The 25,585-nt window shown below is 59.3% G+C and overlaps 3 protein-coding genes across 5 annotated transcripts; all 3 read left to right on the top strand.

Annotated features, from left to right (window-relative positions):
* Positions 1-1,621: 1,621 nt before the first annotated feature.
* Positions 1,622-13,426, top strand: HM13 (histocompatibility minor 13). 2 transcript variants are annotated; one of them, XM_015882079.2, is made up of 13 exons: positions 1,622-1,831; positions 2,977-3,075; positions 4,216-4,298; positions 5,181-5,269; positions 5,954-6,039; positions 6,156-6,281; positions 7,933-7,990; positions 8,466-8,549; positions 8,870-8,906; positions 9,889-9,991; positions 10,452-10,537; positions 12,454-12,647; positions 13,039-13,426. In XM_015882079.2, the coding sequence occupies exons 1-12, from the start codon at positions 1,661-1,663 to the stop codon at positions 12,602-12,604; spliced, it is 1,173 nt and encodes a 390-aa protein (XP_015737565.1). In that variant the 5' UTR covers positions 1,622-1,660; the 3' UTR covers positions 12,605-12,647; positions 13,039-13,426. The 2 variants fall into 2 exon arrangements, with proteins under 2 accessions (XP_015737565.1, XP_015737566.1); XM_015882080.2 differs by lacking the exon at positions 12,454-12,647 and having other exon boundaries at positions 1,623-1,831.
* Positions 13,427-17,678: 4,252 nt separating this feature from the next.
* On the top strand, positions 17,679-18,470 carry ID1 (inhibitor of DNA binding 1, HLH protein). The gene is made up of 2 exons (XM_015881879.2): positions 17,679-18,046; positions 18,200-18,470. The coding sequence occupies exons 1-2, from the start codon at positions 17,732-17,734 to the stop codon at positions 18,239-18,241; spliced, it is 357 nt and encodes a 118-aa protein (XP_015737365.1). The 5' UTR covers positions 17,679-17,731; the 3' UTR covers positions 18,242-18,470.
* A 1,449-nt stretch (positions 18,471-19,919) lies between these two features.
* On the top strand, positions 19,920-25,385 carry LOC107323109 (bactericidal permeability-increasing protein-like). Of its 2 annotated transcripts, none has more exons than XM_015881874.2 (16): positions 19,920-20,388; positions 21,399-21,578; positions 21,713-21,827; positions 22,046-22,174; positions 22,254-22,409; positions 22,489-22,552; positions 22,650-22,710; positions 22,791-22,882; positions 22,964-23,140; positions 23,230-23,289; positions 23,557-23,724; positions 23,866-23,933; positions 24,143-24,185; positions 24,292-24,355; positions 24,433-24,509; positions 24,584-25,385. In XM_015881874.2, exons 1-16 carry the CDS (start codon positions 20,259-20,261, stop codon positions 24,623-24,625), a joined length of 1,626 nt encoding a protein of 541 aa, XP_015737360.1. In that variant the 5' UTR covers positions 19,920-20,258; the 3' UTR covers positions 24,626-25,385. The 2 variants fall into 2 exon arrangements, with proteins under 2 accessions (XP_015737360.1, XP_015737359.1); XM_015881873.2 differs by having other exon boundaries at positions 19,921-20,388; positions 21,381-21,578.
* Positions 25,386-25,585: the final 200 nt, after the last annotated feature.

The raw sequence follows: 25,585 nt of genomic DNA, 5'->3' as shown, positions 1-25,585 counted from the left end.
CTGTGAACCCCAAACCAGACCCTGGGGAGGGGATGTGGTGGGATCACAGAGGCTGGGATACACCACAGGCTCAGGAGGCTGATTTCACCCCATAACAATGTGCAGTGCTGGTTTACGCTGGGTGAATCCTTCTTTTCCACAACAGGACAGAAGAGATTTCCCTGCTGAGCCTCAGAGAGAGCAGCTGCCAAGTCAGGGCTGTGGTGATGGGTGCGGGCAGCACCAGGGACCGTGGGACATCGCAGCCATGGAGAGGAGGACAGGATGGCACTGAGGAGAAAGAGGTGGCTTAGTGACATGGCCGGGCTGCCAGCAGCTCAGAGGGAGGGAATATTCACAAAGAAAACACACATTTTGGCCAGTTTTCCATCAGAGCTCTGGCCTATATCCAACAGCACAGGAAGTTTGATTCCATTGACAAGGCATTTCTCTAAGAGAGGTTTCTGCTGAGCACAGCCACAGGTGGGCTGGGGGTGTGCAGGGGACATGCAGCAGGACAGAGCACACAACCAGCCCAGGGCTGGAGTTGAAGCTGGGGACTCCCGGACTTGGCTCACACGTGGTATGGGCTCATCTCTGTCCTGCGTCCCATCTTCTGTCTCCCTTCACAAAACACTGTCCATACTTAGGCAACCACCGCTGTGCTCCCGTCTCAGGCAGGTTGTCAGCTCAGATCCTGGCAGTGGGGTAAACATGTCCGAGCTGACACAGCGCAGTGCTGCAATCCATCAGCAGGACCAACCTCGTGCCATGGGATCTGCAGCCATTGGGTATCCCGAGCTGGAAGGCACCCATAAGGGTGATATAAGGGTGATCAGCTCCCGCTGCCAGGACACTGGGATCCCCCAGACCCTGCTGCACAAATCACAGAATGAGCCGGGTTGGAAGGGACCTCAAGGATCATGTAGTTCCAACCCCCCTGCCTGGCAGGGCCACCAAACATACACCTTTACTAGATCAGGTTGCCCAGGAGACCCCATAGATCCCCATAGAGACCCTATAGACCCCATAGATCCCCATAGAGTCCCCATAGATCAGGTTGCCCATGGCCCCATCCAACCTGGCCTTGAACACCTCCAAGGACGGGGCATCCACAACCTCCCTGTGCAGCCTGTTCCAGGGCCTAACCACTCTCCTAGTGAAGAACTTCCCCCTAACATCCAACCTAAATCTTCCCTCTTTTAACTTCAAACCATTTCCCCGTGTCCTGCTATTGTCAGCCCTTTCCAAGAGTTTCCTCCCCTCCTGGCAGTAACTCTCCACCTCCCCTTCCACATTTACTCAGTGTTCTCCTTCACATCCTCAGTGCTGAGCTCAACCAGGAGGCAGACCCTCTATCTGCCCACCCCATTGCAGCCCCCTGCCATGCTGCCCCCTGCCCTCCAAAGGGACAGCTGCTGTGGGACACGGTGTGATATACTTCCACTGTAATAGGGGGAGGGGGATTAAGGCCTTCATTAGAGGGATCCAGGCACGTAGTGGTGCCTGTGTGGGTAAAGCAGGATCTCCATGGGGCATCAAAGCATAGCGTCAGGCTGCGGCCTAGTCCTGGGGGGGGGGGGCGCAGCTCTGGTCTCCTAGCAACGCGCCCCCTGTTGCCGGAAGCTGACGCGCCGTGTGACGCACTTCCGGCCGGTAGGGGGGACGTGTCCCTGGCGCCATGGCGGAGGCGCAGAACGGCAGCGCGGGGCCTCAGGCCGTGCCCGCCGCCAGCGCCCGGCCCCCCGCCACCCCCGAGGGCATCGCCCTGGCTTACGGCAGCCTCGTCCTCATGGCGCTGCTGCCCATCTTCTTCGGGGCTCTACGCTCCGTCAGCTGCGCCAAGAGCAAGGTACCCCCCAGGGCCTAGCGCCCACCGGGAACGCGGCCCCCTCACAGCACAGCGGACCGGGACGGCCCTGCTGGGCCCCGGAGCTGTGCTGGACCCGGAGCCGTGCTGGGCCCCGGAGCTGTGCTGGGCCCCGGAGCCCCCCTGCAGCCCGGCTGTCCCCGCCCCCCCCTCGCGTTGGACCCCCCCGCTGCTCTGCCCGACCCCAGCTGGTCCTTGCGCTCCGATGTTGGGGTTCGTGACCCACCCCCTGTGCTCAGAGCCCGGCAGCTGGGTCCCTGCATTCACACAGGCTGCTCTGAGATGTTCTGACCCCCTGTATCTGTCGCTTTGCCTTAGTTTAATGGTATCAGCTGTTACGGTGCAGTGAAGGTCTGCAGCACGGACTGGCTGTGGTTTTGCGGGTGTTTCTCCTCCTGCACACCACAGGGAGCTGTGTCTCCTTGGGCAGCTGCTGTGCTTTGGCCACGCTGCTGTTGTTTCACAGTCGCTTTGCACGGCGGCTCCTGCCAAAATGCTTTGGGCAGCTATGGACAGGGGTGGCTGCTGCCAGAGATTCCAGCCTTGAGCACCGAGAGCACAGCCCCTTCTGTGCCTTCTGTGATGGGAAAAGAGCTCGGGAGGGAATTGACCTGCACAGTGCTGTGGGTCTCTCTTGGGAGGTGGCTCAGAGGGGGATTGGCTGTGTTGGTGCTGAGCTATTTCAGGAACTGAAGTGGTTTGAGGAATCTGGGTTTTCTGAGCACAAGGAGTGGCCCAGAAGTGAGGTGAGGAACGAGAAGGTGATTGGAGAGAAATGGTGTTCTGAGGGTGAGCGACATATGGTGTGCACAGATGGGGAGGATGTGGGAATGGCCAGGCACGAGCAGCAAGGTGCACAGCGTTGTTCTAAGCGAAGAAGGAAAAATGGCAGTGTGGGAGGCAGGGTTTCTCCTTTCTCAAGAGGAAAAATGCAGTGAGTTGTGACAGCCCTTGGAAGAACAAATGCAGACAGTTCTGCTTTCTTCTATCTTGGGCTCTGCCTGTGACCCAATTGCAGCCCTGGGGACAACTGGGAGTCAGCAGGAGCCCCTGACTGACTGCTCAGGTACAAAGCCAGAGCGTGGGCCACCAGGTAATCCACTTCTGTCCTCTCCTTCCTTCCATAGAACTCCTCGGAGATGCCAGAGACCATTACCAGCCGAGATGCTGCTCGTTTTCCCATCGTTGCCAGTTGCACCCTTCTGGGCCTCTACCTCTTCTTTAAAGTAAGTGAGCAAACAGCGTTGATGTGCCATGAACGTGCTGCCTGCCTCCTCCATGCTGTGGCTGTTCTCAGGAGTTCTCCCCAGGCTGTGTAGCATTTGGGTAATTCAGAGCTGCTGAGAGTTGAGCTCACCCCTGGATTTTTTTTGCCTCCTTGGGGTGATCTGGAGGTGCACAGACCAAAACCGAAGGGGATCAAGCACTTTTGAATTGCAAATGTCGCTGTCTGTTGTGTTTCTTGCTGTGCTTCTGAAGGCATCTCAGCTGTGGCCCTGGCTAATTGCTGGTGAAGATGAGTTCATGAGCGAGCCCATGTGTGTCCAGCTGAAGCCTCTTAGATGTGCAGATCCAACAGGCTGAATTAATGAGTTCTTGAATCATGGGGGAGTAATACCAGCAGCAGGTGCTTTAGGTCATATGGAAAAGCTGCCTTGATTTCAAGCACCTCTGGTTCCCAGCTCATGCTGGCTCCTCCTTTAGGGCAATAAAGCAGAGCATCAGCCAAGCCTCTGGTGGTGGTGGGTAATAAAACAGCTCCCAGATCCACAGACCCTTCCAGCCTCTGCAAGGGTCTTCTGCAGGCACCAGGAAAGGACACGCTGAATGTGTAGCGTGACTTTGTGAAAACCACTATGTGATCTGTGGTTTTTCCATGTAATATTTGCATCCTGCCCTAAGCTCTGATGCTCCAGTGTTCTTCCTCCTATGAGAACACGCAGGCTTTAGCACATTCTGAATTAGAGATGTGGTCCTGAGGAAAGGCAGTGTGTGTGTTGGAGGGCAGGAGATCTAATAATACCCTGCTAAAGTGGGGCAGGGAAGACAGTGCTGCCTCTCTCCCTGCTCCAGCTGCCCTGTGGGGATGCAGTGGGGAGGCTCTGTCCTCCTTTTTGCAGCACAGGACTTACTTTTTTATTAACTGAGTAGCTCATAGGTATGTAACAGCTCACAGGCCTGTTGTGCTTGTTTTGCTCTTTCCAATTTATTTTATATCAGCAATGCAAGAATTTGGGTTATTCCAACTCTTCTTCCTGTTTCCCTGGGGCACGGACAGAACAGCTGCCAGTTACCACATTAAGCACTTTCTTATGCTTCATGCTGGGAGAATGCAGTTGTAACCTCTCTGTGGTTTTGTCTTGCAGATATTCTCTCAAGAGTATATCAATCTTCTGCTTTCTATGTATTTCTTTGTGCTGGGGATCCTCGCCCTGTCCCACACCATCAGGTAGGGTGCAGCCACAAGGCTGTGGGGTGTTGGGCTGATTTGGATGTTGTGGAGCATTGATGCTTTGTGGCAGAGCCAAGTCCTGGCTTGCTGCCTGTTTTCTCTTGGTGGATCTGGACAGCTTTTTGGGGAGGCAGGTCTGGAGTGTGTCGTGATCCCTTCTCTAGGGGGTAGCAAGGTGATCCCAAAGGCTCAGGAGTCCCACCTGCCTTGAGCTCCTGAAGGTGTGGGTCCCACCACCATCACACCAAGGAACTGCTGTGGAGGACAGAGCTCCTCAACACCCTTGTTCCCTTTTCCGGATCAGTTGAAACTGGCAGCTGGATTTTGTGGCACCATCCTTGGTGTCTTGCAGTAGTGTTTGGTGCAAAGTGCTGAAACCTCAATCTGTTTCAGTAACAGATAAACTAAAATCTGTTTCCTGAGCTGTGTGACACTGGGGACCAGATGCTTTCCCTAGAGCAGTGCTGCTGTTCTGCTCAGGCTTCATCTTTGCTCTCAGCTCAGTAGCAGAGCTGTCTTCTAGTGGCATAGTCAGTTCTGGGTGAGCAGATCTGTGCAGTACCTGGGGACTGTTTGTCTCCAGTGCATGCACACTAAGGATGGGTTCTCGCTTCCTGCACATGATACGTTGTGCCTGTTTCCTTAGAGCATTTCTAGGGACAGCCACGTGCAGGCAAGTCAGACCTCTGGGGAGGATGAGCTCCCATGCTTGGTGACAAGGTGGGGCTTACGCTGGTCCCTGACGTGGCATAACTTGGGACTTCCTTGTCCTGCTGGGAGGCTGACACTTCACGCTGCAGTGCTGTCATGCAGAGGTGAAGGCAGGGCCCCATGTGGGATTTCTGTAGAACTTTCCTTTTTCTCCAACTCTCATTTCAGCCCCATGATGAACAGATTCTTCCCTGCAAATTTCCCCAACAAACAATACCAGCTCCTCTTCACCCAGGGCTCCGGGGAGAGCAAGGAAGGTACGCCGGCTTGCCACTCTGTTTCTGTTTCTTGCTCACTTGTTTCAACATACAGCCCTTTAAAACAACCTCAGAGACTTGCCCCTTGCTCCTTTCTGTGCCTCGTGTGTCCTGCTGTAGGCCCTGCCAGCTCTCCACGGACATGTGCGTGATCTTACACTGGCTGGCACTCTCACTGTTGATTATCTCTGGCTGGCAGGGAAGCCCCAGAAACAGTGTTACAGAGGGGAGCTGATGTTAAATGCACCACATTTTAAGCTCATTGGGTAATGTAGTACTGACTGCTCAAGTCCCTGCACTGGTAGGCTGATTTGGTAAGTATCTGCCCAGTAGCTTTATTGGTAAAGGAATACCTCTACTGATACCAGCGGGAGTTAACTAGGTGCAGGAAGAGTGAGAAGATCTGCCACAGGAGAGTGCCTGAATCCAATTTCCTTGCTGACAGAAGCATCACAGATGCTGTCCATGTGGCAGAGTCTGACAGGAAGGTCTGGGCTTGCCAGTGCGGGCTGTATGCTTATGTGCAGGTTGGACGTGATGACTGTAGGTGTGGCTGTGGGCTGGGAGAGAGTCCCCTTTTGGGGTTTGTGTTGGTGCCCTGATGTGAACTTGGCTTTCTCTACCTTGCACAGGAAGGAGAGCTGCCAGGACTGCCTCAAATGTGACTTCTCTGTTTTATTGCAGAAATAGTGAATTACGAGTTTGATACCAAGGATCTTGTATGCCTGGCCCTGAGCAGTGTTGTCGGGGTCTGGTACCTGCTGAGGAAGGTGAGTAAGCCTCAACTCTCCCTGGGGGGAACTGGGCTCAGACTGGGGTCTGGGATGCAAGACCGTGGCTCTGCACAAGCCGTGAAATCCATATCTCCTTTTCCTGTTCTTTTCAGCACTGGATTGCCAACAATCTCTTTGGGCTGGCGTTTTCCCTCAATGGAGTGGAGCTGCTGCACTTGAACAACGTCAGCACTGGCTGCATCTTGCTTGGGGGCCTCTTCATCTACGATGTCTTCTGGGTAAACAGGAGCATTCCATGGGGCAGATGCGAGTTGCAGCCATTGGCAGAAGGCGTGTGTGGCCTTGTGCCTCTTCAGAGGCAGCATACTGGCTGGACACATACTTTCACTCAGGATTTCCACCTCTTCAACCCAAACGGGTGTGGTGGGGATGATGACAGAATCAAACGATGACAGAATGTGGATCAGCAAATGTATCTTAAAACATATTTGGCTTGGAGAGCCCAGGGTGGGCAGGGATCTCATCTGGGAGTCTGGCTGTTGTAGGCTGCCCATGTGTTCAGTGTGTCCCATCCTGGTAACCTGCATTTATAACTAAGGTCTGCCCTGTGCCTGGCTGGAAGATGAGGCTGTTCTGGGATGTGCTGATCCTGCTTGTATTAGTTCCTCAGCTCTGTCATCTGGCAGCATTGTTAGCATCCTTCTGTTCTCTTGCACATAGAACTAAATACTGGAATGCTTCCAGACATTTTCCCTCAGCCAGTGCAGCACTCCAGTGTCTTTATTCTGAGATTTTCCTTATCTTTCTGCAATGGTTCTGAATCCCTTTCTCCGGAGTCCTGTTTACTGTCTGTATTCCTCGTTTTTTCCTGTCTGCTTCCACTTTCTGAATTACTCCGTTTCCAAAAGTCTTAAAACTTGCATACCTTGGGGTCTGTCCAGCAGTGCTACAGCTGCCTGAGTAATCCCTTGCTGTTTGAGCCTGGCTACTGTGTCTTATTTTGTACTTGGCCAGTGCTGCCTGTGTCAGAGGAGTCAGCTGTGCGGCTTCTTGGTCTTCCTGCTGCTTCTTCCAGCAGTGTGGACTGGGAGCAGTCAGCCTTACCAATGCCTTGTGCTCTGCTTGGGGTGTGAGCATCCTTCACTTCCTGTTGCTGCCCAATGAGGTCAGCTTCACCAGCAGATCAGTCTCTCTGAAGTGGAGAACCCCTTGCTGTGCCCTCCTGCAGGAAATAGGCATTTGGATCTTGGCATGGACTTAATTGCAGTGAGATCCAAGGAGGGTTTCAAGAAGGAAGAGGAATCACTCTGTCAACCAATGATAAAGTGTCCCTGCATAACCCTGAGGAGAACTTGCATATGATGCTTTTTCCTGGTCCCACTGTAGAGTCCTGTCACTTCCTGGCAATGTGCAGAGCATGCTGCACCTTAAGGGAGTGCTTGTTTTAAGACTTCTCATTAATCACTAGCTCTAGCATTAACCAGCATGTGCTTTATTTGCTTACTGCTGGTGTAGCCAAGACTGGAGGCTGGGAGCTGGAAAGGAATAGAAGTTAGGGTGGTTGACCTGTGTGCTTACGGTCCTCTCTCCAAAAGATGCCAACATTTAAAGCTGACAGTGCAATACTGATAAATGACCTCAGAGCAAAATGTTGCTCATCTGACCAGTTCTCTGGTCGCTGTTGAAGGTAACATCCTGCATTGTTTTGTGTGTTGTATCACAGTGTCTCACTGGGGCTGAATGCAGCCTAATCATTGCTGCAGGCCCAGTGGGTTTTGCTCTGTGTGCTCTCTCCCCAAGACCTGGGGTACCCAATGTATCAATGTATACAATGTACTCAGTGCTGCTGGTGGGAAAGCTTCATGCCACTAATTGTGTGCCTGTCCCCATGCAGCCATGGTCACCCTGGACTCCTCTGCTTTCCCTTAGGTTTTCGGTACCAATGTGATGGTGACAGTTGCCAAATCGTTTGAGGCCCCAATAAAACGTGAGTAGCTGTTCCTTGTGTGCAGGAGCAGCAGCTTCATGCTCTACCCCCAGCTCTGCCCCAGGCATTTGGTTTGGAAGGCAAGATATAGGCAGGAAGGGGCTGCTAGAAGACTCCCTGTCAGCAGCCCCTTGCGTCAGCCAGGTAGTGGGGAGAGACTGCAAAGCCCTTAGCTGGCTGGATTCACCAGCACCGCCAGGGGTGGCAGTTACCCTGAACCCAACAACTGCACTGGAGGGGTGAATTGATGGGTTGGGGGTGGGCAGTGACTTTGGTCCTGGGAGTTGTGGTTGAAACCTGCACGTGGGGCAGGTCCTGAATCCTTTGGTTTCCCACTCCAGTGCCCAGGGTTGGAGCTGCAGGGCTTGGGGTAGGGCTAGAGGACCTGACCTGCCTTTGTTCCCTTTTTTCCAGGCTCAGCAGTGCTGAGTCTGCTCAGCCCATTCTCTCCTTCACTGTTTCTTTCTGCTTGTAGTGGTTTTCCCTCAGGACCTGCTGGAGAAGGGCCTGGAGGCTGACAACTTTGCCATGCTGGGGCTGGGAGACATTGTCATTCCAGGTACGGACACAAGAGGGAGAAAGTGGTCGGGATTGCATCTGAATTGGCCAAGGGTACCTGAGCAGGTGGCTTCCTCACCTCACCTTGCTTTGCCTTCTGTCCTGCCTGAGCCCCACAGTCTTCCACCTGGGCTGGGTGCTGCATGGGTTCTAGAGCCCTATGGGTGTCCCACCACGGCCAGGCATTGTGCAGTGCTGTCCCCGTGCTGTCTCTATGCCTTGTGCCACGAGAGGGCACTGTGAGCCCAGGGATGACCGCATGGGGGTAGTGGGGTTGCTCAGCCTTTTGTCAGGCTCCATCCTCTCCCCTTCTCCCTGCAGGGATCTTCATCGCCTTGCTGCTGCGCTTTGACATCAGGTGAGTGGGTGGTCGGGAAGGGACCTGACAGGTTGAATCTTGCAGCCTCGTGAGCTGTTTGTTGTAAAGGAGAAGCTGGGAGCACAGTCGTGTGCTCTCATCTGGGACTGGGGATGTGGGAGAGGAGCTGGAAGAGGGAGGTGCAGGAGGAAGCTCTTTGAAAAGTGGAGATGAGCAGGGCTGGGGTGTGGGTAAGTCCTGAATGTTGGGATGATCATTGCTGTGCATGGGGCAGAAGGACAAGCCGTGGGAAGGGGCCAGGTCAGCAGCGTTGTGGGGCCTCACTGGCTCACATGCCATAGTGCAGGAGCTTTGCAGAGAGGAGGCAGCGTGGGAAAGAACTGAGGTGCTGGCAGCTGGGACGCGCTGCTCACACGGGTGCCAGTCAAAGCCTGGCAGTGCTCACTGCCTCTGGGCAGATGCTGGGGAACGCAGCTCCTTCCTACGCAGGGAGCTGCACCTGCCACCAGGGTGTAGCTTTCAGCAGTTACCCCACACCGAAAGTCTCCAGCTCGGGAGCAGCTGGGAATGGGCAGCTCTGTGCCACTGCCGTGGTGTGGCCTCGTTCCTCTTGTTGTTGCACAGACCCTCCCAGTCTGTGCCAGCGTTTCCAGGTGTTTCCACCCACATCCTGCTTGCACCAGCTCCTGCAGCCTGCCTGTGATAAAACACTGTGCTGGAGTGGGCTGCCAGAGGAAAGCAGCTGTGGGACCCCTCCTGGGTCCCAGCCCTGACCCCTATGCCCTGCAGCCATCCAGCATCAGGATCATGCATCTCCTTCCCTTTCCCACTACCATGCATTGGTGTTTACCCATCCAGGCTTGTACTGCATTCATGGGACTGGGGACTGTGCTGGTGGCAGTGTCTGTGCTAGCCCATGAGCAGGCATAACAGGAGATGCCCAGCATAGCTGGGCTGGTTTATTTTCAGCCCCTGGCACTCCAGAGCCCCAGCCCAAGACTCTCTGTTCCCTTCCCTACAGCTTAAAGAAGAACACGCACACGTATTTCTACACCAGCTTTGTGGCCTACATCTTTGGGCTGGGCCTGACCATATTCATCATGCACATCTTCAAGCATGCTCAGGTAAGCTCTGCTTTGCTGCCTCGCACAGATGCATGCAGTCTGACACGCTAGCCTGGCCACAAGTGTCCCACATCACGCCAGGAAAAAGTAGATGCATTCCTTCTCTTGGCTTTGCTTTTCCTGTGCCTTTCCCCTGCTCAGAGCTCTGGAACTGAGCCCTGCTGAAGCAGGCAGGGTCACTCGTCCGGGTTGGTGCTTTGGGGGCTCTTTGCAGCTGAGCTGCCTTGAACTGCAGAGCAAGGGAGGTTCTAGGAGCGTGCACGCTGTGGGTGCTTTTGCTTTTCTGCATGGGGGCCAAGTTAGAAGATGAAATTAGCTGCTCCTGAAGCAGCTTTCCGGAGCTTTAACCACTGTGACAGATGCCACAGGTGCAGAGGGAGAAGGCCAGCATTCCCTGCCCTCCTACTGAGGATTGGGTTAATTTGTGGGTTGGTTTCACAACTGTTTTCCTTCCTGGCAGCCTGCTCTTCTGTACCTGGTCCCCGCGTGCATCGGATTCCCGCTTCTTGTGGCCTTGGCAAAAGGAGAAGTAACTGAAATGTTCAGGTGAGCCTCAGCTGGGGACGGAGCTGTTTTGCCTGTGGCATTGGAGCACATGAAGCATGCAGATGTTCCCATGCCTGGGCACAGCTGGAGGGACGGGTTCATCTGGGCATGCTCTGGGTGTGTGAGTGCATGTGTGTAGGCGGAGGGAGTGGGTCTGTGTTTCTACACGCTGGCCCTGGCTCCAGCCACCTCCTCGTAGCCGTGTGGGAGCCTTGGTGCCGTACCAACAGGCAGGCAGCATCTGGTATTGCTTTACGCTCTGGTGACAAGCTCTTCCCATGCGCTGGCAGGCAGGGGAGGGTGGGACCGCACACCTGGTGCGGAGATACTTGGTCATTGTGTCCCAGGGCCCGTGGGTGGGGGAGAATGGAATTGGATCCAGCTGCGAGAGCAGCCAGGGCTGGTTCAAGCACATCCCAGCCTCTCTGCTTGGATAAAGGAGACACTTTGCAGCCCTGGGCCTGCAGAAATGGAGAAAGGGGTCTATAAAAAGGGGTCTTGGCTGTAGCCTTTCTCTTCCCCAGTTTATCCAGCTGCTTCCCACTGACTGCAGACAGGCCAGCTTTGGTCTCCTGCATGCTGTTCCCTTGCTCTGGGCAGAGTAAATCCCACCCCAGGCTGACAGAGAGCTGTTTATCCACTGTGCTTGGCTTTTGTGTGCCTGGGGCTCTGTGGTAGCCCCAGCACAGCTGCTTGCCTGAGGACACCTGAAGCAGAGAAGGAAGCATCCCACCAAGGCTGCTGGGGTTCCTGTGCTTGGGGAGGACCCCCACCCTGCTCAGAGGGAAAACAGTGCCTGAGTGGGGCCTGGGCTGTAGCAGCTGCACAATGGGGAGCGGGGCTGCCCCTGGCCTCCTTCCCCTCCCCTGGGAGACGCAGGTATGCGTGTTCCCACCGGGCTGTCAGCTGGGCTGGCTCCACAGCCCTGCAGCACCTGCCTCTGCTTTGATGTTTACTTCTGACGCTGCTGCAGGCACTGAGTGTCCTGGGATCGTCCTTCCTGTGCACCTGGGATCCTGCAGCCGCTCTCCCTGTGTGTGGTGACTCAGCTGCTCACAGCAGCACCTCCTCTGTGCCAGGAAACGCATGGGAGAGACAAGCTGCAGGGCTGGCCCCTGGGTCAGCGTGGTGCTCAGGGAACCTGGCAGCTGCCTATGGGGGAATAAGGACATGTAGAGCACTGAGCATGGGCTGCACCAGCAGCAAAGCTGACTGCTCCCCCCTGAAGTCACTCTAGAGAAAGCAGGATGTGGCAAGGCTGCTACCTGCAGACCAGAGGCCCCCGCTGCAGTAATCCCCCCCACCTAGGTGTAGTTCTCCTACACCTTTGTGCTACACCAGCTCCGCTGAGTCAGTCCCTGTGGTCTCAGCCATGCATGAAGTGGCTGGGAGAGGGCAGCGAGGCTGTGTGCAGGCTGTGCTGCAGGGTAGGTGGAGCGGGTGGCTTTGTGCTGCAGCCCTAGGGAAGGGGTCCCAGTGGAGCAGAGCTGGCTGGCACTAGGCTTACAGCTTTCAGCCTTCTGAGCCTCCCACTCCCATCTGCTCTGCAGTCTTTAGATGTCAGGTGTGGGAAGGCTTCTCTGTCCTCCAGCCCCACATGAGACACGGGGTCTGCTTCCCACACAGCCCCTGTGCTGCTCTCGTTGCCAGCACAGCACCCAGGCTCGTACCCCCACAGATTCCAGCTGTCCAGTTCCATTCATGCCAGCAGGAGCTGCCTCTTCCCTGAGTCTCAGCTCTTGCAGCATGGCACTGGGCCAGCCTGGAGGTACCAGCAGACGGAGGGGATCCTGTGCTGCCCGCACAGGGTTTGCAGCTGTCTCACTCAGCAACTCTTCTGCTTTTTCTTTCTCTCCCCCCCTCTCCTTTCTGGCCTATCCTTCCCCCTTTCCCTTCCTGCTTCCTGTCTCCTGCAGCTATGAATCCTCTGCTGAAATCTTGCCACACACACCAAGGCTTACCCACTTTCCCACCGTGTCCGGCTCGCCAGCCAGCCTTGCTGATTCCATGCAGCAGAATCTGTCCTGTCCCCGCCGACGCCGGCAGCAAAGCCCCAGTGCCATGTAGCAATTGCACGTGGTGCCCTTTCTTTGTCTGTCGCTCTGGCCAGGTAGGGGCTTATTCTAGCTCTGCCCTTTCCCCGTGCAGCAGCTGTCACCTCACTGCTGTGGGCTGGCTGCCCCTCCTTTGTCGGGGGGGTGGGGGAGGAAATCATGAAAAGGGAAAGGCTGAAATCTCTGCCCTGGTGTGCTCCCAGCTTTCCTCCGTTAGGGCCCAGTTGCAGAGCTGGCCTGGCCCCTCTGTCCCCCCACCCCTCCATGGCTGTGGGTGGTTGCAGTGGGGCAGCACTCACATCCCTGTGTCCAGGGGCATGAGTCCACCCCCACCTTGGTCACCATCCTGAGACAAACCCAAACACAGTGCTGGGCTCCTGGATGCACCAGGCTGTGGGCTGGGTGCTGACCCTGCTAACCTCTCTGCTCTCATCTCTCTGTCCCCAGCTATGAGGAGAGCTGTACCCCCAAGGAGGTGCCGAGGGCCTCCAAAGAGGAGATGACAGAAGCTGACAAGAAAGAGAAGTGACCTTGCCCATGGGACCAACCCTGGCGCTGCCAGGTTGGGGCCCTTCCAGACCCTTTGCAAGTGACAGACGAAGCAGTTGTGCCAGAGCATCGTGTTGTGTGTGTTGGAGCAGCCCGCCCAGGTGGGGTATTGATGTACACCACATATCCACCCCTCCTGCTGCCCCCCGGGGCCGCGCAGCCACGCTCCCCTTTGCTTTGTCTCCTCCGTGAGTGCAGAGCAGGCAGGGGACAAAACACAGGCCGGTTTTTAAATTTTGTATTGTGCATTTGCTTTCTCTCATATTAAACCATCTCAAAGGAAGGACAGGGAACGGGGTGGTGACTTTTGGCTGCTGGTGCATAAGCCATGGATGGGAGTCCTGACCCCACCAGCAGCCTTATTCTTCCCACGGGGTCTGGGCCCTTGCTCTGGTCTGAATGTTTCTAAGAGACCTTCTCCTCCTGCAGTGCTCTGCCTTTCTCTGGCCTCTTGCTACAGGCCCAGGTTTAGGGCCATGGCTGCTGTGCCCAGCAGGGAGGTTTGAGCCCTTTGGGTAGGAGGGGGCTGTGGGCAGCTCGCAGTGTCATCCCTGGCTGCCTCGGGGCCTGCATATGAAGGATCCCGCATCTCTTGCCGTCTCCTCTGCCAGAATAAATAGAAAGTGCTCTCTGGCTTGGCAGCCCCTCCACAAAAGCCATATTGAGCTATTATTCCCCACGTCGGCTGCGAGCACTAAAAGTGGCGCCTTGCGTTCTGCCATCTAATGACCCTTCGCAGCCTCCTACAGATGTTTTCTATGACTTACAGCTCCTTTTCCAACAGTCCCGTCCGCAAAAACAAGAGGGGCCACTTTAATTCCAATTAAATACCTCCAGCTAAGCAAACAGTGTGCAGCAGGGCCTGGGCACGGTGCGGCCGACAGGCCCGGCCCATGGAGTCGCTGAGTCTAGACTCCAGATGTGATTTCAGCAGCCTCCAGCATCCCATGGAAAATGACACGGGCTGTGCTGCGGGGCGCAGCGCCCTGCTTGGGGCTGTGGGTCCAGCACCGTGTCCTATGGGGCCCTGCATCCTCCCAAGCTTTGACCAGGGGCATCATAGTGCCATGATGCTCTTGTGCTCATCATGCAGTTTTTGGGGTAGTGTGGGGCCGTGTTGGGGTGCACGTTGTACCCCAGGCTGTTGCATTGCCTGCTGCCTCTTTGCTCCCTGCTCCTGCTTGCAGAGCTGAGGGCTCTTTAAAGGCCCACGGGGAGCGGAAGGCAGAGAGGGGAGAGTTTGGGGTCACCCCAGCCCTGCCCGGCCGATAAGCTGGGCAGGTCCTAGAGGAAGGAAGCGCTCGGGCCCTGCAAGGAGCTGGGAGCAAAGCTGGCGCCTGGGCGGCCCCGGGCTCACCCGCTCGAGCTGCACCTGGGTCCTGCAGCGGCTGCACGGCTCCGCTCTGTCTGGGCCACCTTCCCTTCACCGCAGGGTCCCTCCGGCTTAGGGGAAGGACACGGAAATGCAAACGCCCCGGCTCCAGTGTGAAACCTCCATCTGGGAAACTGGGACAGGACAGAGCCAGCCTGCTGCAGCTGTGGAGCTTGGGGTTGGAAAGCTGTGCAGATGCCCGTGGGCACCCATTCATTCCTTGTGTTGCTGCTCAGCCCTGTGCCCCCGTGGTGGCTGTGGGTGCAAAGGGGGTTCAGATGCCGAGCACGGAGTTAAGAAGTGTTGCCGCTCACACCCTCGTGTCTTCCCCAGCTGGGATGTGGGGATGTGTGCCGGATGCTGCACCCCACTGCATCTGCTTTGTCCAAGCATCCCCCCAGCCCAGCTGCAGCACCAGGACATTGGGATGCCTGCTGACTGTGGGGTTGCTGCTTGATGAGAGCCGGGGTCCCACGGAGTGCCGGCGCCTGACCGTCGGCTGGGAGCGGGGAGAGGAAGCAGGAGAGAGCAGCCCCATCCCCGGGCTGCTGGCGAGGAGGGGCAGGAAGCTGGAATAAATCCCAGGAAGGGCCGCCTGGCTCCAGCTGGTCTGGGCTGCAGCGGATGGAGCCGGGAACGGGAAGGGAGAAGGAGGGAGGGGAACGCATGGGGGGCTTTTCTCAGGCCTCAGCCCTTCTCCAGCTGTGTAACGGGTGCCGCTGGCCCCAAGGAAAGGTTGGGGCTGCACAGTGCCCTGCTCTGCCAGGAGCCTGATTCGGGGTAAAGCGGGTGCTGAGGAGATGTAGGTGTCGGGATGGTTAAGCTGGAGGCAAAGCACAACCCCAGTCTGGGTTTTGGGGTGTGTATTCACAGCTGGGGGCCTTCATTAGCTTGGAGGACACCCAGCCTGAATCCCAGTGTCTGCAGGTCTGTGCATCCATGCAGGTCCGTGCTGCTCAGCCACGTATCTGCATCCCAATGCACGCTACCACGATAACTCGTCCTTCCTGAGCCCGTCCTGCTGCTGTCGCCGCTTGGGCTGGGGGCTGCAAAGCCCATCCTAAGCCCCACCCCCCAAAATACGGCCCAGCTGCTGAGCCCCGCGCAGTGCTGGGTGCTGCCGTGGGGCTGTGGCCGTGTCCCCATCATCCCCACGTTACAGCTGTGCCCTGTGTGGTCCGTCCGGTGCCGCGTTGGGGGGATCGGCCGGACGCTTTGATGTGCTGTGCTGCTGGGCAACCCCAACACGGCGCAAAGCAGCCGCAATCCCGGCCAGGCTGCGCCCCGCCAGCGCCATATGGCCGAGACCGCTGTTACCGAACCGTGCGCCCCTTTCCCAGAATTGAGATGGAAATGAAGCCATCCGTCTTGCCCTGCACACACAGCGGCACAACCGCTCCCAACTGCAGCCAAACCAGCGGCGAAGGGCCGGTATCTCCATCATCCCAAGTGCCAAGGGGGTCCCTCAGAGCCACGCTGCGGGATGGGGTGGTGGTGGGACACCCATCGCTGTCCCCAAACCACCCGGGGTGGCCGATGCTCCGCGCTGGCTCGTCCCAGCCGTGCCGTATTGTTGGCTGCGCAGCTGGCGGGCGCCCGGCTGTGCTGAAAGGCATTCATTGCTGTGCACAATGTCCTCGGCCTCCCCGCCGCGGCCGGGCCAGCGCCGCCAGATGGGGGCTAATTAGTGGCTTTGAGAGCCGTGGTGGGAACCGGGCAGCACCAGGCCCTCCGCGAGGAACTGAATGGAGGGGGCGACCCCAGAGCTGTGCCCACCCTGGGAACCGCGCCGGGACAGAGGGACGGCGACAGAGGGGCTGGAGGTGCTCACAAAGGGTGGGGGTGGGGGGGCAGAGGGATGGAGGGACTGGGGGATGCTGCTCTCCCAGCCGGGCTGGCAGGGCAGAGACGGAGGTGATGGGGTTAAAGGCCCATCGTGTGCACGGCTCTGCAGGGCTGCCCCTCTTTGCAGAGGAGGAGGATGAGGGGAGGCCTTCGGCTCACTGCGTGCCACAGGAGGCTGCTGCGGCTCCGCATAGAGCCAGGGATGGAAACTGGGGGGGCGAGGGGGCTCTGACCTCCAACAAACCCCTGCCATGAGGGCAGGACGGCTCGGCTCCCTGCAGCCGCAGCAATCCCTGCACACCGACCCCATGCAGCTGGATGCACGTGCATCTGCCCATGCATGGGTCTGCATCTGTGTGTGTGTGCCGTGCATGGGTGTGCAGCTACAAGGTGTGAACCTCATGCACACACCTACGTGCCCACTTGTCCACACGGTTCCCGGAGGGGTCTCAGCTGTACCGGGGGGGGGGGGTCCCCGAGCAGCAGCCCCTCTCGATGCCGCCCGGCCCCCGCTGAACCGTGACCGCACCTCCCTGCAGGTGCGGGCTAAAAAGGTAGCGATCATTAACGCTAATTAACGCTTAGATCGGAAACCCTTTAGGGCAGGGACCGGGTTTCTGTTTTCGTCTTCAGACCGCACGAATGTTACCGCCACCCAACCGGCCCCAGGTGCCGCTCACCGGGGTGTCTCCTTGTCCCCACGGGGGTGGTCGTGTCCCGTTCCCGGTTCCGTCTGCAGTGCCCCCCCCCCCGCCCCCCCGCCCCACTCCGCCCCCGTCTCCATGGGCGCCGCCCGCCCGGCGCCGCGCTGACAGGCGACGGAGTTTTATAATGGGTGACGTCACGGCACTGGCGTCTAACGGTCTGGGGAGCGGGAGGAGGGGGGGGGGGACGAGGGGCCCGGGGGCTGCAGGTGCGGGGGGTCGGGGATGGGAGGGGGAGAGGGACAGGAGGAGAGGGGCTGCGGGTCTTGGGGTGCGGAGGGGGCACCGGGCTGGGGGGAACCGGGGGGTGCGGGGATCCCGGGGGGTGCGGAGAGAGACAGCGGCGGGAGCCCACGGTGTCACTGCCCACATGAAGGGTCTGGGTCGGGCCGGGCGTTTCCAGCTCGTATCCCGCACCCCGAGAGCATCACACCCCCTTGAACCCCCCTCGCATTCCTGAGCCCCCTCCCCACTCCGCTCTGCACACCGCGGTCCCTTTAAGGCGCTGCCCATGAATGGGGCCGGCTCAGCTGTCCCCGCCCCCTCTGCGCTCCTATTGGTCAGCGCTCTCCCGGAGGCCCCGCCCCCCCGCTGGCGGCGCTCTATAATTGGCGCAGCGCGGCACGCAGCTCCCACGGCCGCCCGCAGGGTCCCAGCGCCGCCGCTCGCAATGAAGGTCGCCTCTACCGCCCCGTCGCCGCTGCCCGCCGGTCCCGGTGGGGCTCTAAAGGCCGTTCGACCCGGGGAAGCCGCTCGTTGCGGGCCGGGACCTGGAGCCGTCGCTGCCGAACAAGCGGCCGCAGCGCTGCTGTACGATATGAAGGGCTGCTACTCCAGGCTCCGGGCGCTGGTGCCCACGTTGCCGCGGCACAGGAGGGTCTCTAAAGTGGAGCTGCTGCAGCATGTGATCGATTACATCTGGGACCTACAACTGGCTCTACAGCCCGGCCCTGCCCGGCCCCCGAATCCTGCTGAGCCCCCAGAGGTGAGTGCGGCCCCTCCCGGCCCGATGGACCCGCTCCCATCCTCCGTTCTCCTGTCCCGATCCTCCGTTCTCCCATCCCGATCCTCCTCCGCTTTGTGCCCCGTTCTGTGCCATCCCCATCCACACTGACCGCCCGCTTTTCCCCTCCCGCAGGCTCCGTGCATGGCCGCTGCCGACCGTATATTGTGCCGCTGAGAGACACCGACACGGACCCGAACGGAGCCCCCCCCCCCCCATAAGGGCACGGACGGGACCCGCATCCGAGAGCACGGAACGGACGCCCCTACGGAGCCGACGGCCGCGGCTCGTAACCTTCTCAGATTGCTGAGAGCATTCCATGTATTGTATATTACAATGATGCTGGAGAATATTGTTCTACAATAGCTGGAGTTTTGTTATTAAACAAGCCCTGATTACCAGGCAAGCTTCTTCCTCGTGGTTGCACTGTATGGGACTGTGTGGGGCTGGGGGGGAATCTGGGCACGGAGCATCGAACCACTTGGAGCCCATCTGTGTGCATGTGGTGTGGGAGCACTGGGGCTGGGTGCTGGTGCTGGGCTGTTCTGGGGCAGGTTGATGGAGTGGGAGCCCTGGGATGGAGCAGGGAGAGCATTGGGTGCACCTGGATCCCAGCTCCTGAGCTGGCCATGGGTTTTCCTATACACCCTGCAGGGCTGGGGGCTCTGGGTTGGCTCCTTGCTTCCCCCGGGGCAGCCATGCCTTCCCGGTGGGGGGTTTGTGGTGCAGGCTGCTGGCTGGGGCTGTCTGTACTGCATTGCTGGGGCTGTAGGTGTCACATCCCTGTCCCAGCATCGTACTTGTGGAGCCAGCTGCTTTGCCCTGGGATCACCACGTTTTGCTCAATCTGCCCTGGGTTCTAATATGGTTTGAGGCTGAGACTGGGCTGGAGGGAAGGAGGTTCCAGCCACTTCGGCTCCTGCCGTGGGAAATAGTATGAAGGCCCGGAGCTGCCCCCTGCAGGTGAGTGCCGGGCTCAGGGCTCCGTGCCCACCTGGGTTCTACACCTCGGGGCAGGGCTGAGCCGCAGCTGGGCCATCATCGGGCAGCTCCTGGGCCTGCCCTCACCCCGCAGGGCTGCCCGTGGCTCCCCCATGACTCACGTACTGTCACCTGTGAGTCACTGCAGCAGCTGGGACACAGCGTGGGACAGTCCCCCATGTGCTGCCTGGAGCTGCAGCAGCGGCTGTTGTGCCCGGGATGCTGCGGTGCTGCCCGTGCAGCTGCTGCTCAGCCCGGGGATCACGGTCAGGATTTGAGCGACATTCCTGGGGAGGGAAATTGCATCGGACACGGTTGTGTAACATCGGGGCTGTGGTGGCACTGAAGAGGTTTGTGTGCTCACACTGGGTACATCCCAGAGCAGGATGGGGGGCAACCCGGGCTCTGGGGGCTCCATCTGCACCCCCCGGGCTGGCTCCATGTGTTCCTGCCCGCAGTGCAGTGATGTGCCCTGAGGGGGGGGGGGGGTGGCTGTGTGTCCCACTTTGGCTGGAATAGAGTGGGAATGTGGGACCCCCATCACTCCTGCAGCCCCATCCCTGTGCACAGCGTCATGTTCACAGCCCTGTGTGCGCTCTTCCAGCACAACCAGCCCCTCTCAGCACAGAAGGGAATAGAGGGAACCGTGGTGTGGCCCGACCGAACCCACCTGGTACCGGCAGCGGGGGATGCGGGTCCCTGGGATGGCCCCCACCCTCCCGTTGTCCCGGCCCCATCCAGCACCTCCCCTTTCCAGCCCTTCTTTCCCGCAGCGCTGGGTCCCTCTCCCGGTGTCCGCTCGCACTGCACGGCCCGACCCTCGGGGGCTGCCCGGAGGGGTTTAGTGCTGCCCGATGGGGAGGACGGGCCGTAACCCCCACGTATGTCACGGTGGGGAGCAGAGCCCTGCGTGTCTCCACGTCCCACTGCCCTAAACCTCTGCTCCCACCCTGCTCGGTGCCGTTGCCACGTGGCATCGTGGTTTGAGGCGTGGGGACATGGTGTGGCAGGGACACAGAGGGCAGGATGAGAGAGACAGAGGGCAGGGATGGGGCCGGCAGGGCTGGGCTGAGCGCTGCCACGTGCCGCTGTGCCACATGCAGCATCTGTGGGGAAGCCCCGGGGTGGGCCTGGCCCCTGCGGGCACCCAACAGGTCCTGGGTGCTGCGGTGGGAGCCTGACTCATCCCGGAAGGGATTAGGGACACAAGGACATGGGTGATGTTCCGGTCCAACCAGCCCGTCCACCCCTGGATGGACGTTGGCGTCACAGGGCATTGCTGCCCGCTGCCACTCACATGGGAAGTGGACCAGCCATGGGACCCGCTGCTGCTGTTGGCCACGGTGAGGCTGGGAATGGGGCGTGTAGGGTCAGAATGGTGCTGAGCTGGGGGGCTGGGATGGTGCTGGTGGCTGGGTTGGCCTTGGGGACGCAGCTACAGGAGCCCAGAGGAAGTGGGCAGAGGTTATTAAGGCGCATTATGTGGGGCTGTGGTTTGTTCAGTGGGGGTCGGCCAGGGGTCTGCATCCCATACAGTGCCAGAGTGGGACCCCAGACCCAAGGAGGGTGCACTACAGCCGGGCTGTGGATGTGTGTCCACACTCCCGGCCACTTGCTGTCCCCAGGCCAGCAGCACCACCCTCCATGCAGCCCCTGCCCCATCCCTGCTGGGAGTTTCCTTGGATAGTGGTGGGCTGTTTCCTTGGTGGGCTGTTCCCTGCCTGCAGTGGGTTTCAAGCTCAGCTCCTCGCCATCTGCCGGGGCTTTCTGTGGGACCACAGAGTTCTGCTCTCGCTCTGACTGTCTCTGCCTTCCCGTCACCCTGCGCCTGGGGCTGTCAGTGTGTCCTGGGGTTCTGTGACCCTGTGTGACCCAGAGCCTTCCTCAAGGTGGGAGCAAAGGCTGACCCCATCCCCTGGCACAGCCCCACCACATCCCCCTGCCTGCGTTGTCCCACCCTCCTGCTCCCCAGCTGTCCCTATGCAGGGCACAGTGGCACTGTTGTGTCCCTGCACATCCCTATGTGCTGTCCCCTCCTGCTGGGCCATGAGGACAGGGCTGTGGTGGTGTCCCCATCCCCACACAGCCCACAGCCGGCAGTGACGCCGCGTGGGACCTTCTCCTTCCTGCACTCCCAGGAGAGGCACAAACGGGGAACAGAGGGGGAACCGGCTTCCCCTCTGACTCACGCATTGGGCAAGGCTGGGCTTTTGGTGGCTGGAACACCACGGTGGCCCCGATGTGCGCACGGGAGCTGATGTCAGACGGTGTGCCCCGATATAAGGCCTGAGCTGGTGAGGATGCTGGGGGCTCAGCGTCCACTGTGTGTCCTCAGCCATGTGCTCTGCTCCAGCCCTGGGGTCGTGCAGATGTTTTGGTGCCAATGGGAGTCTCCCAGCCCGTGTCCACCTGCTGAGCAGTGCAACCCTGGGGACGTGGCTGTGCCTCCTGCTCCTGCTGGCTGCCTGTGTGCCCACCGCCACCTCCAGCCCTGGCATCAAGGGCCGGGTGACCCGGAGAGCTCTGGAGTACGGTAGGTGTCTGATCCTGCTCAGGCTGTGCTGGTTTGGGGGGGAACCCCAGGAACCATGTGTGGATCCTGAGGGTGGGTGTTGGAGGGACTCTGGGTGCCCTTGTGCCAGCCCTGAGCCCCCTGCTCTGCCCCAGGCCGGCGCTTTGGGCTGGAGATGCTCCGCTCGCTGCTGCAGAAGGAGCACGATGTGAATCTACAGGGCTCCTACCAGGCCCCGCTTCTGGGGAGACTCAACTACACCGTGCCTCAGTAAGAGCTGCCAATGTGTGCTCGTCTCTATCACCATCCCTGTCCACATCTCCATGTCCCTTCCCGTCTCCATCTCCATGTCCCTTCCCATCTCCATGTCCCTTCCCATCTCCATGTCCCTTCCCATCTCCATGTCCCTTCCCATCTCCATGCCCATCCCTGTCCTTTTCCCCATCCCTGGTGCACTGCTGTGAGCCTTGACCATCTGCTGTGTGCAGGATCCATATCCATGAGCTGCAGATGAATAACTCCACCGTGGACTTTGCCGAGGACGTGGGCGTGCAGCTGACAGTGCATCGTGCCCAGATCCAGCTCAATGCCACCTGGCACGCACAGTTGGCTGCATGGTGAGCCCTCACCAGGTTGGGGCTTGGAGACAGGGGCCAGGGCCACCCCTGTCCTTGTGCTCAGCCATGCCATCCCCAGGCAGGACAGCGGATCACTGCAGCTGCGTATCAGGGACCTGGCTGTGGCTGTGCTGCTGGGGCTGGGAGCTGATGAGCACGGCCACCCCTCTGTGTGGGCTGCTGGCTGTGATGCCCGTGGCACCGACCTGCACCTGCAGTTCCATAAGGGACAAAGGTGACCGTCACCCCATTGCTCCCCCTGTGACTGGGGTGGGTTGGGGAGGTGAGCTGAGCACTTGCTCTGTGCCCCACAGCTGGCTGTACAACCTCCTGGTGCCGCTGCTCCAGAGAACCCTGAGGCAGCAGCTCAACAAGCAGGTGAGCTCAGCTGGTGATGCCAGCGCCGCCCCTGTGCCCAGTGAGGAGTTTGGAGACCCCCACCCTGAGTCTCCCTGACTCCCTGCTCTACTTCCAGCTCTGCGTTGAGATCCAGAAGGGCATCAGCAGGCTGCAGGACAGCCTGAAGAACATTAGAGGTGGGGAGATGGGACTGGGGCTGGGGGCTGGTGGGGCACGAGGGTCAGACTCATTCTGTGCTGTACCAACTTCTCTGCAGTGTCTGCTCAGCTTGACGCCTTCACTGCCATTGACCTCTCCTTGGTAGGGCAGCCAGTGATCACTAAGGAGCACGGGGATGTTGACCTCAAGGTAGAGCTGTCACACAGGGAACTGGGCTGAGCCCCACGTTCATCAGCCCATCCATCATCATCCATCTGTTTGTCCATGCAGGGAGAGTTCTTTGGGGCGCGCAGGCGGTGGCAGAGCCCTTTCTCAGCGCGGCCTGTGGGGCTGCCTGAGCTGCAGGAGCCCATGTTGCTGGTGGCCATCACTGACTTTGTGGCCAACACTGCAGCCTTTGCGTACTTCAGAGCTGAAGCTCTGCACAGGAACATCACTGCTGACATGGTATGGATGGGGCAGAGCTGCTCTATCCCATGGGGTCCTGACCGCGGTGCCTCTGTGCCCCCAGCACCCCAATCTCTGTTGCCTTCCAGCTCCCACGGCGCTTCCCCCTGAAGCTGGACACAAAGAGCATGGGGAACTTCGCCCCGCAGGTGGGAATGGGGCGATGCAGCCATGGGATGCTTGGGATGGGGTGCAGGCAGGATGAAGCAAAGGATGGGATGTGGGAGGGATGGGATTCAAGATGAGATATGGCTGGGACAGGACACAGCTGTGTGGTGATGCAGGAAGATGAGACACAGGATGGGATGCAGCTGGGATGAGGGCAGGGTGGGATGTGTTATCACTCCCTGGCTGCTGGAGCTGCTGGGTGCTGGCAGTGCCATGAGCTTGGTGCCAGCCCAGCTCTCCCTCTGCAGCTGCAGCAGCACTTCCCCAATCGTCCTGTGGAGCTGCACCTCTGGGCCCGCCAGCAGCCCCTGATCTCCTGCCATCCCAATGCCCTGCATGGGGCTCTCTTCGGCTCTGCTGAGGCCTTCGTGGTGCTGCCCAACGCCACACGAGTCCCTGCTTTTCTGCTGAACATTGTGAGTACCGGACTGCCACAGCACTGGGGCTGGAGGGTCTGTGTGTGCTGGGGCTGTGCTGGGTAACACAAGGTGATGCTGGGGCTGTGCTGGGTGATGCTGGGGCTGCTCCAGTCTCTCTGACCTCTCCTCTTGTTGCAGGATGCCAATGTGACAGGGAAGCCAACCATTGCTGGGAACAGGCTGGGGGGCACAGTGAAGCTGAAGAGGTGAGTCCTCAGCCCTGTGCTGTCCCCCCACTCCACCTTCTGGCCATTTCCATCCCTGGGTCTGTGTCATCTGCTCAGACACCACCCTGCCCCCAGTTCTCATCTGCGCCAGCTGTCCAAACTCTGTCCCCATCCTCAGCCCATCTCTGCCTCATAGAAGGGACAGCTTTGTCCCTGTGTTTGACGCTGACTCCTCTCTCTCCCCTCAGCCTCAGAGTGATGCAGGTGATGTCGCACGTGGGGCCACTGCAGGTGAATGTTGGTGATGGGGACACATTCGGATGGGGAGGGGGGTAAGGACAACATCCTGCTGGGGGCTGAGGGCCAGGTTCCAGCTGGGCTCGTGGGTGTCTTACAGGTGGAGAAGCTGGAGAACACACTGAGGTTTGGGCTGTGGCTGTTTGGGGTGCCCTGGGCCGACAGTGAGTGCTGTGTCCCCATCCCCCTGAGCCCCCACTATCCCTATGCTGCTCCACTCACAGCTCTGCTATCCCTACAGAGCGGCTCCGTCCCGGCATCCCTCTGCCCACCCCCCATGGCATCACCCTGCTGAACCCACGCTTGTCACTGCACGAGGTGGGTGCCACCCCTGTCCCCTCAGCCCTGTCCCTGTGCCACTGTGCTCTTCTCTTACCCCTCTGTCCATGCAGGGCTTCATGCTCATCACCACGGACCTGCAGTACGAGCCCTGAGACCTTCATCTGCGTGGGAAGGTGCTGGCCATGAGTGCTGTGCTGCATCCCCATCCCTGTCCCCATCCCACCGGCACCTCGTACCCTCACAGCCCGGCTGAGCAGCGGGTCTCGCATCCCCTCGGCTGGGATTAAAGCTGGTAGCGTGGCTCAGCCCGGCTGTGTGCGCCTTATCTCCACGCCGTCCCTCTGCCAGCCCCGTTACCGGGATATAACCACCGTTATTACCGCGTGCGGCTCCGTTTCTGGGGCTGGGTCTCTGTACCCCCCGGTCCCAGCGCTGTGGGGCGGTGCTCGGGGGGTCTCGCAGCCCCCTCGTGTCGCGACGTGGCCGCGCAGCTCCCGGTTCGCCCACGTGAGGGAGCCCGTGCCCGTGGCTCCGGGAGCGGGGAGCGCTCAGCCCCGGCCTTACAGCGCCCAGCCGGGGGGTCTGCGAAGCCAAAGGAGGGAGGGGATGCAGGACGGGGTGGGATCCCCACGGCCGCACCCCGCAGCGCTTTGCCTCGGCCCTATGTGTGCTCCAACTGCTGTAACCCCAATGGTGTAACCCCAGCCCCAATGGGGGCAGAGCTCCTGCTCTGTTTGTCATCCCCCCTCCCACCCTAAAGGGCAGCCCTGTGTAAAGCCCCGCGCTGTGGCACCCTCAATAAACACAGCAGCAGCTCCAATCACAGAGTTTATTTGTGGGCTCACCTCCACCTGCAAACCAAAGCGTTCGGTGCTCGCCCCGCAGGGCCGGGGACCGGGGAGGGGGGGTGGGTAGGAGAACAACCCCACTCACCCCCCCCACCCCACACTCTCTCGAGTGCTCCATTGGCAGCAGAGCCCGGCCCCAGCCCTCGGCAGAGCACGGCACCGCACATAAATACAGACATACAGATAACAAAAATAGCATTAGAGTATTCACAAATGAATTAAAAACTACTCGGATCTGTACAGCAGAGCGCGGGCGCTGCCTAC

This window comes from Coturnix japonica, chromosome 20 (genome assembly GCF_001577835.2).
Source record: "Coturnix japonica isolate 7356 chromosome 20, Coturnix japonica 2.1, whole genome shotgun sequence".
Taxonomy (NCBI): Eukaryota; Metazoa; Chordata; class Aves; order Galliformes; family Phasianidae; genus Coturnix; species Coturnix japonica.
Note: the sequence above shows the minus strand (reverse complement) of the source record. Positions and strands in the feature narration are given on the sequence as shown.

Bases quoted from the DNA above. Each gene is read 5' to 3' on its own strand.
- HM13 (XM_015882079.2), top strand. From the start codon at position 1,661: ATGGCGGAGGCGCAGAACGGCAGCGCGGGGCCTCAGGCCGTGCCCGCC. The intron at 4,299-5,180 runs GTAGGGTGCAGC...CTCTCATTTCAG, and splicing joins GCCCTGTCCCACACCATCAG to CCCCATGATGAACAGATTCT. The intron at 8,550-8,869 runs GTACGGACACAA...TTCTCCCTGCAG, and splicing joins GGGAGACATTGTCATTCCAG to GGATCTTCATCGCCTTGCTG.
- ID1 (XM_015881879.2), top strand. From the start codon at position 17,732: ATGAAGGTCGCCTCTACCGCCCCGTCGCCGCTGCCCGCCGGTCCCGGT. The intron at 18,047-18,199 runs GTGAGTGCGGCC...CCCCTCCCGCAG, and splicing joins ATCCTGCTGAGCCCCCAGAG to GCTCCGTGCATGGCCGCTGC.
- LOC107323109 (XM_015881873.2), top strand. From the start codon at position 20,259: ATGGGTGATGTTCCGGTCCAACCAGCCCGTCCACCCCTGGATGGACGT. The intron at 22,410-22,488 runs GTGACCGTCACC...TGTGCCCCACAG, and splicing joins CAGTTCCATAAGGGACAAAG to CTGGCTGTACAACCTCCTGG. The intron at 24,510-24,583 runs GTGGGTGCCACC...CTGTCCATGCAG, and splicing joins CACGCTTGTCACTGCACGAG to GGCTTCATGCTCATCACCAC.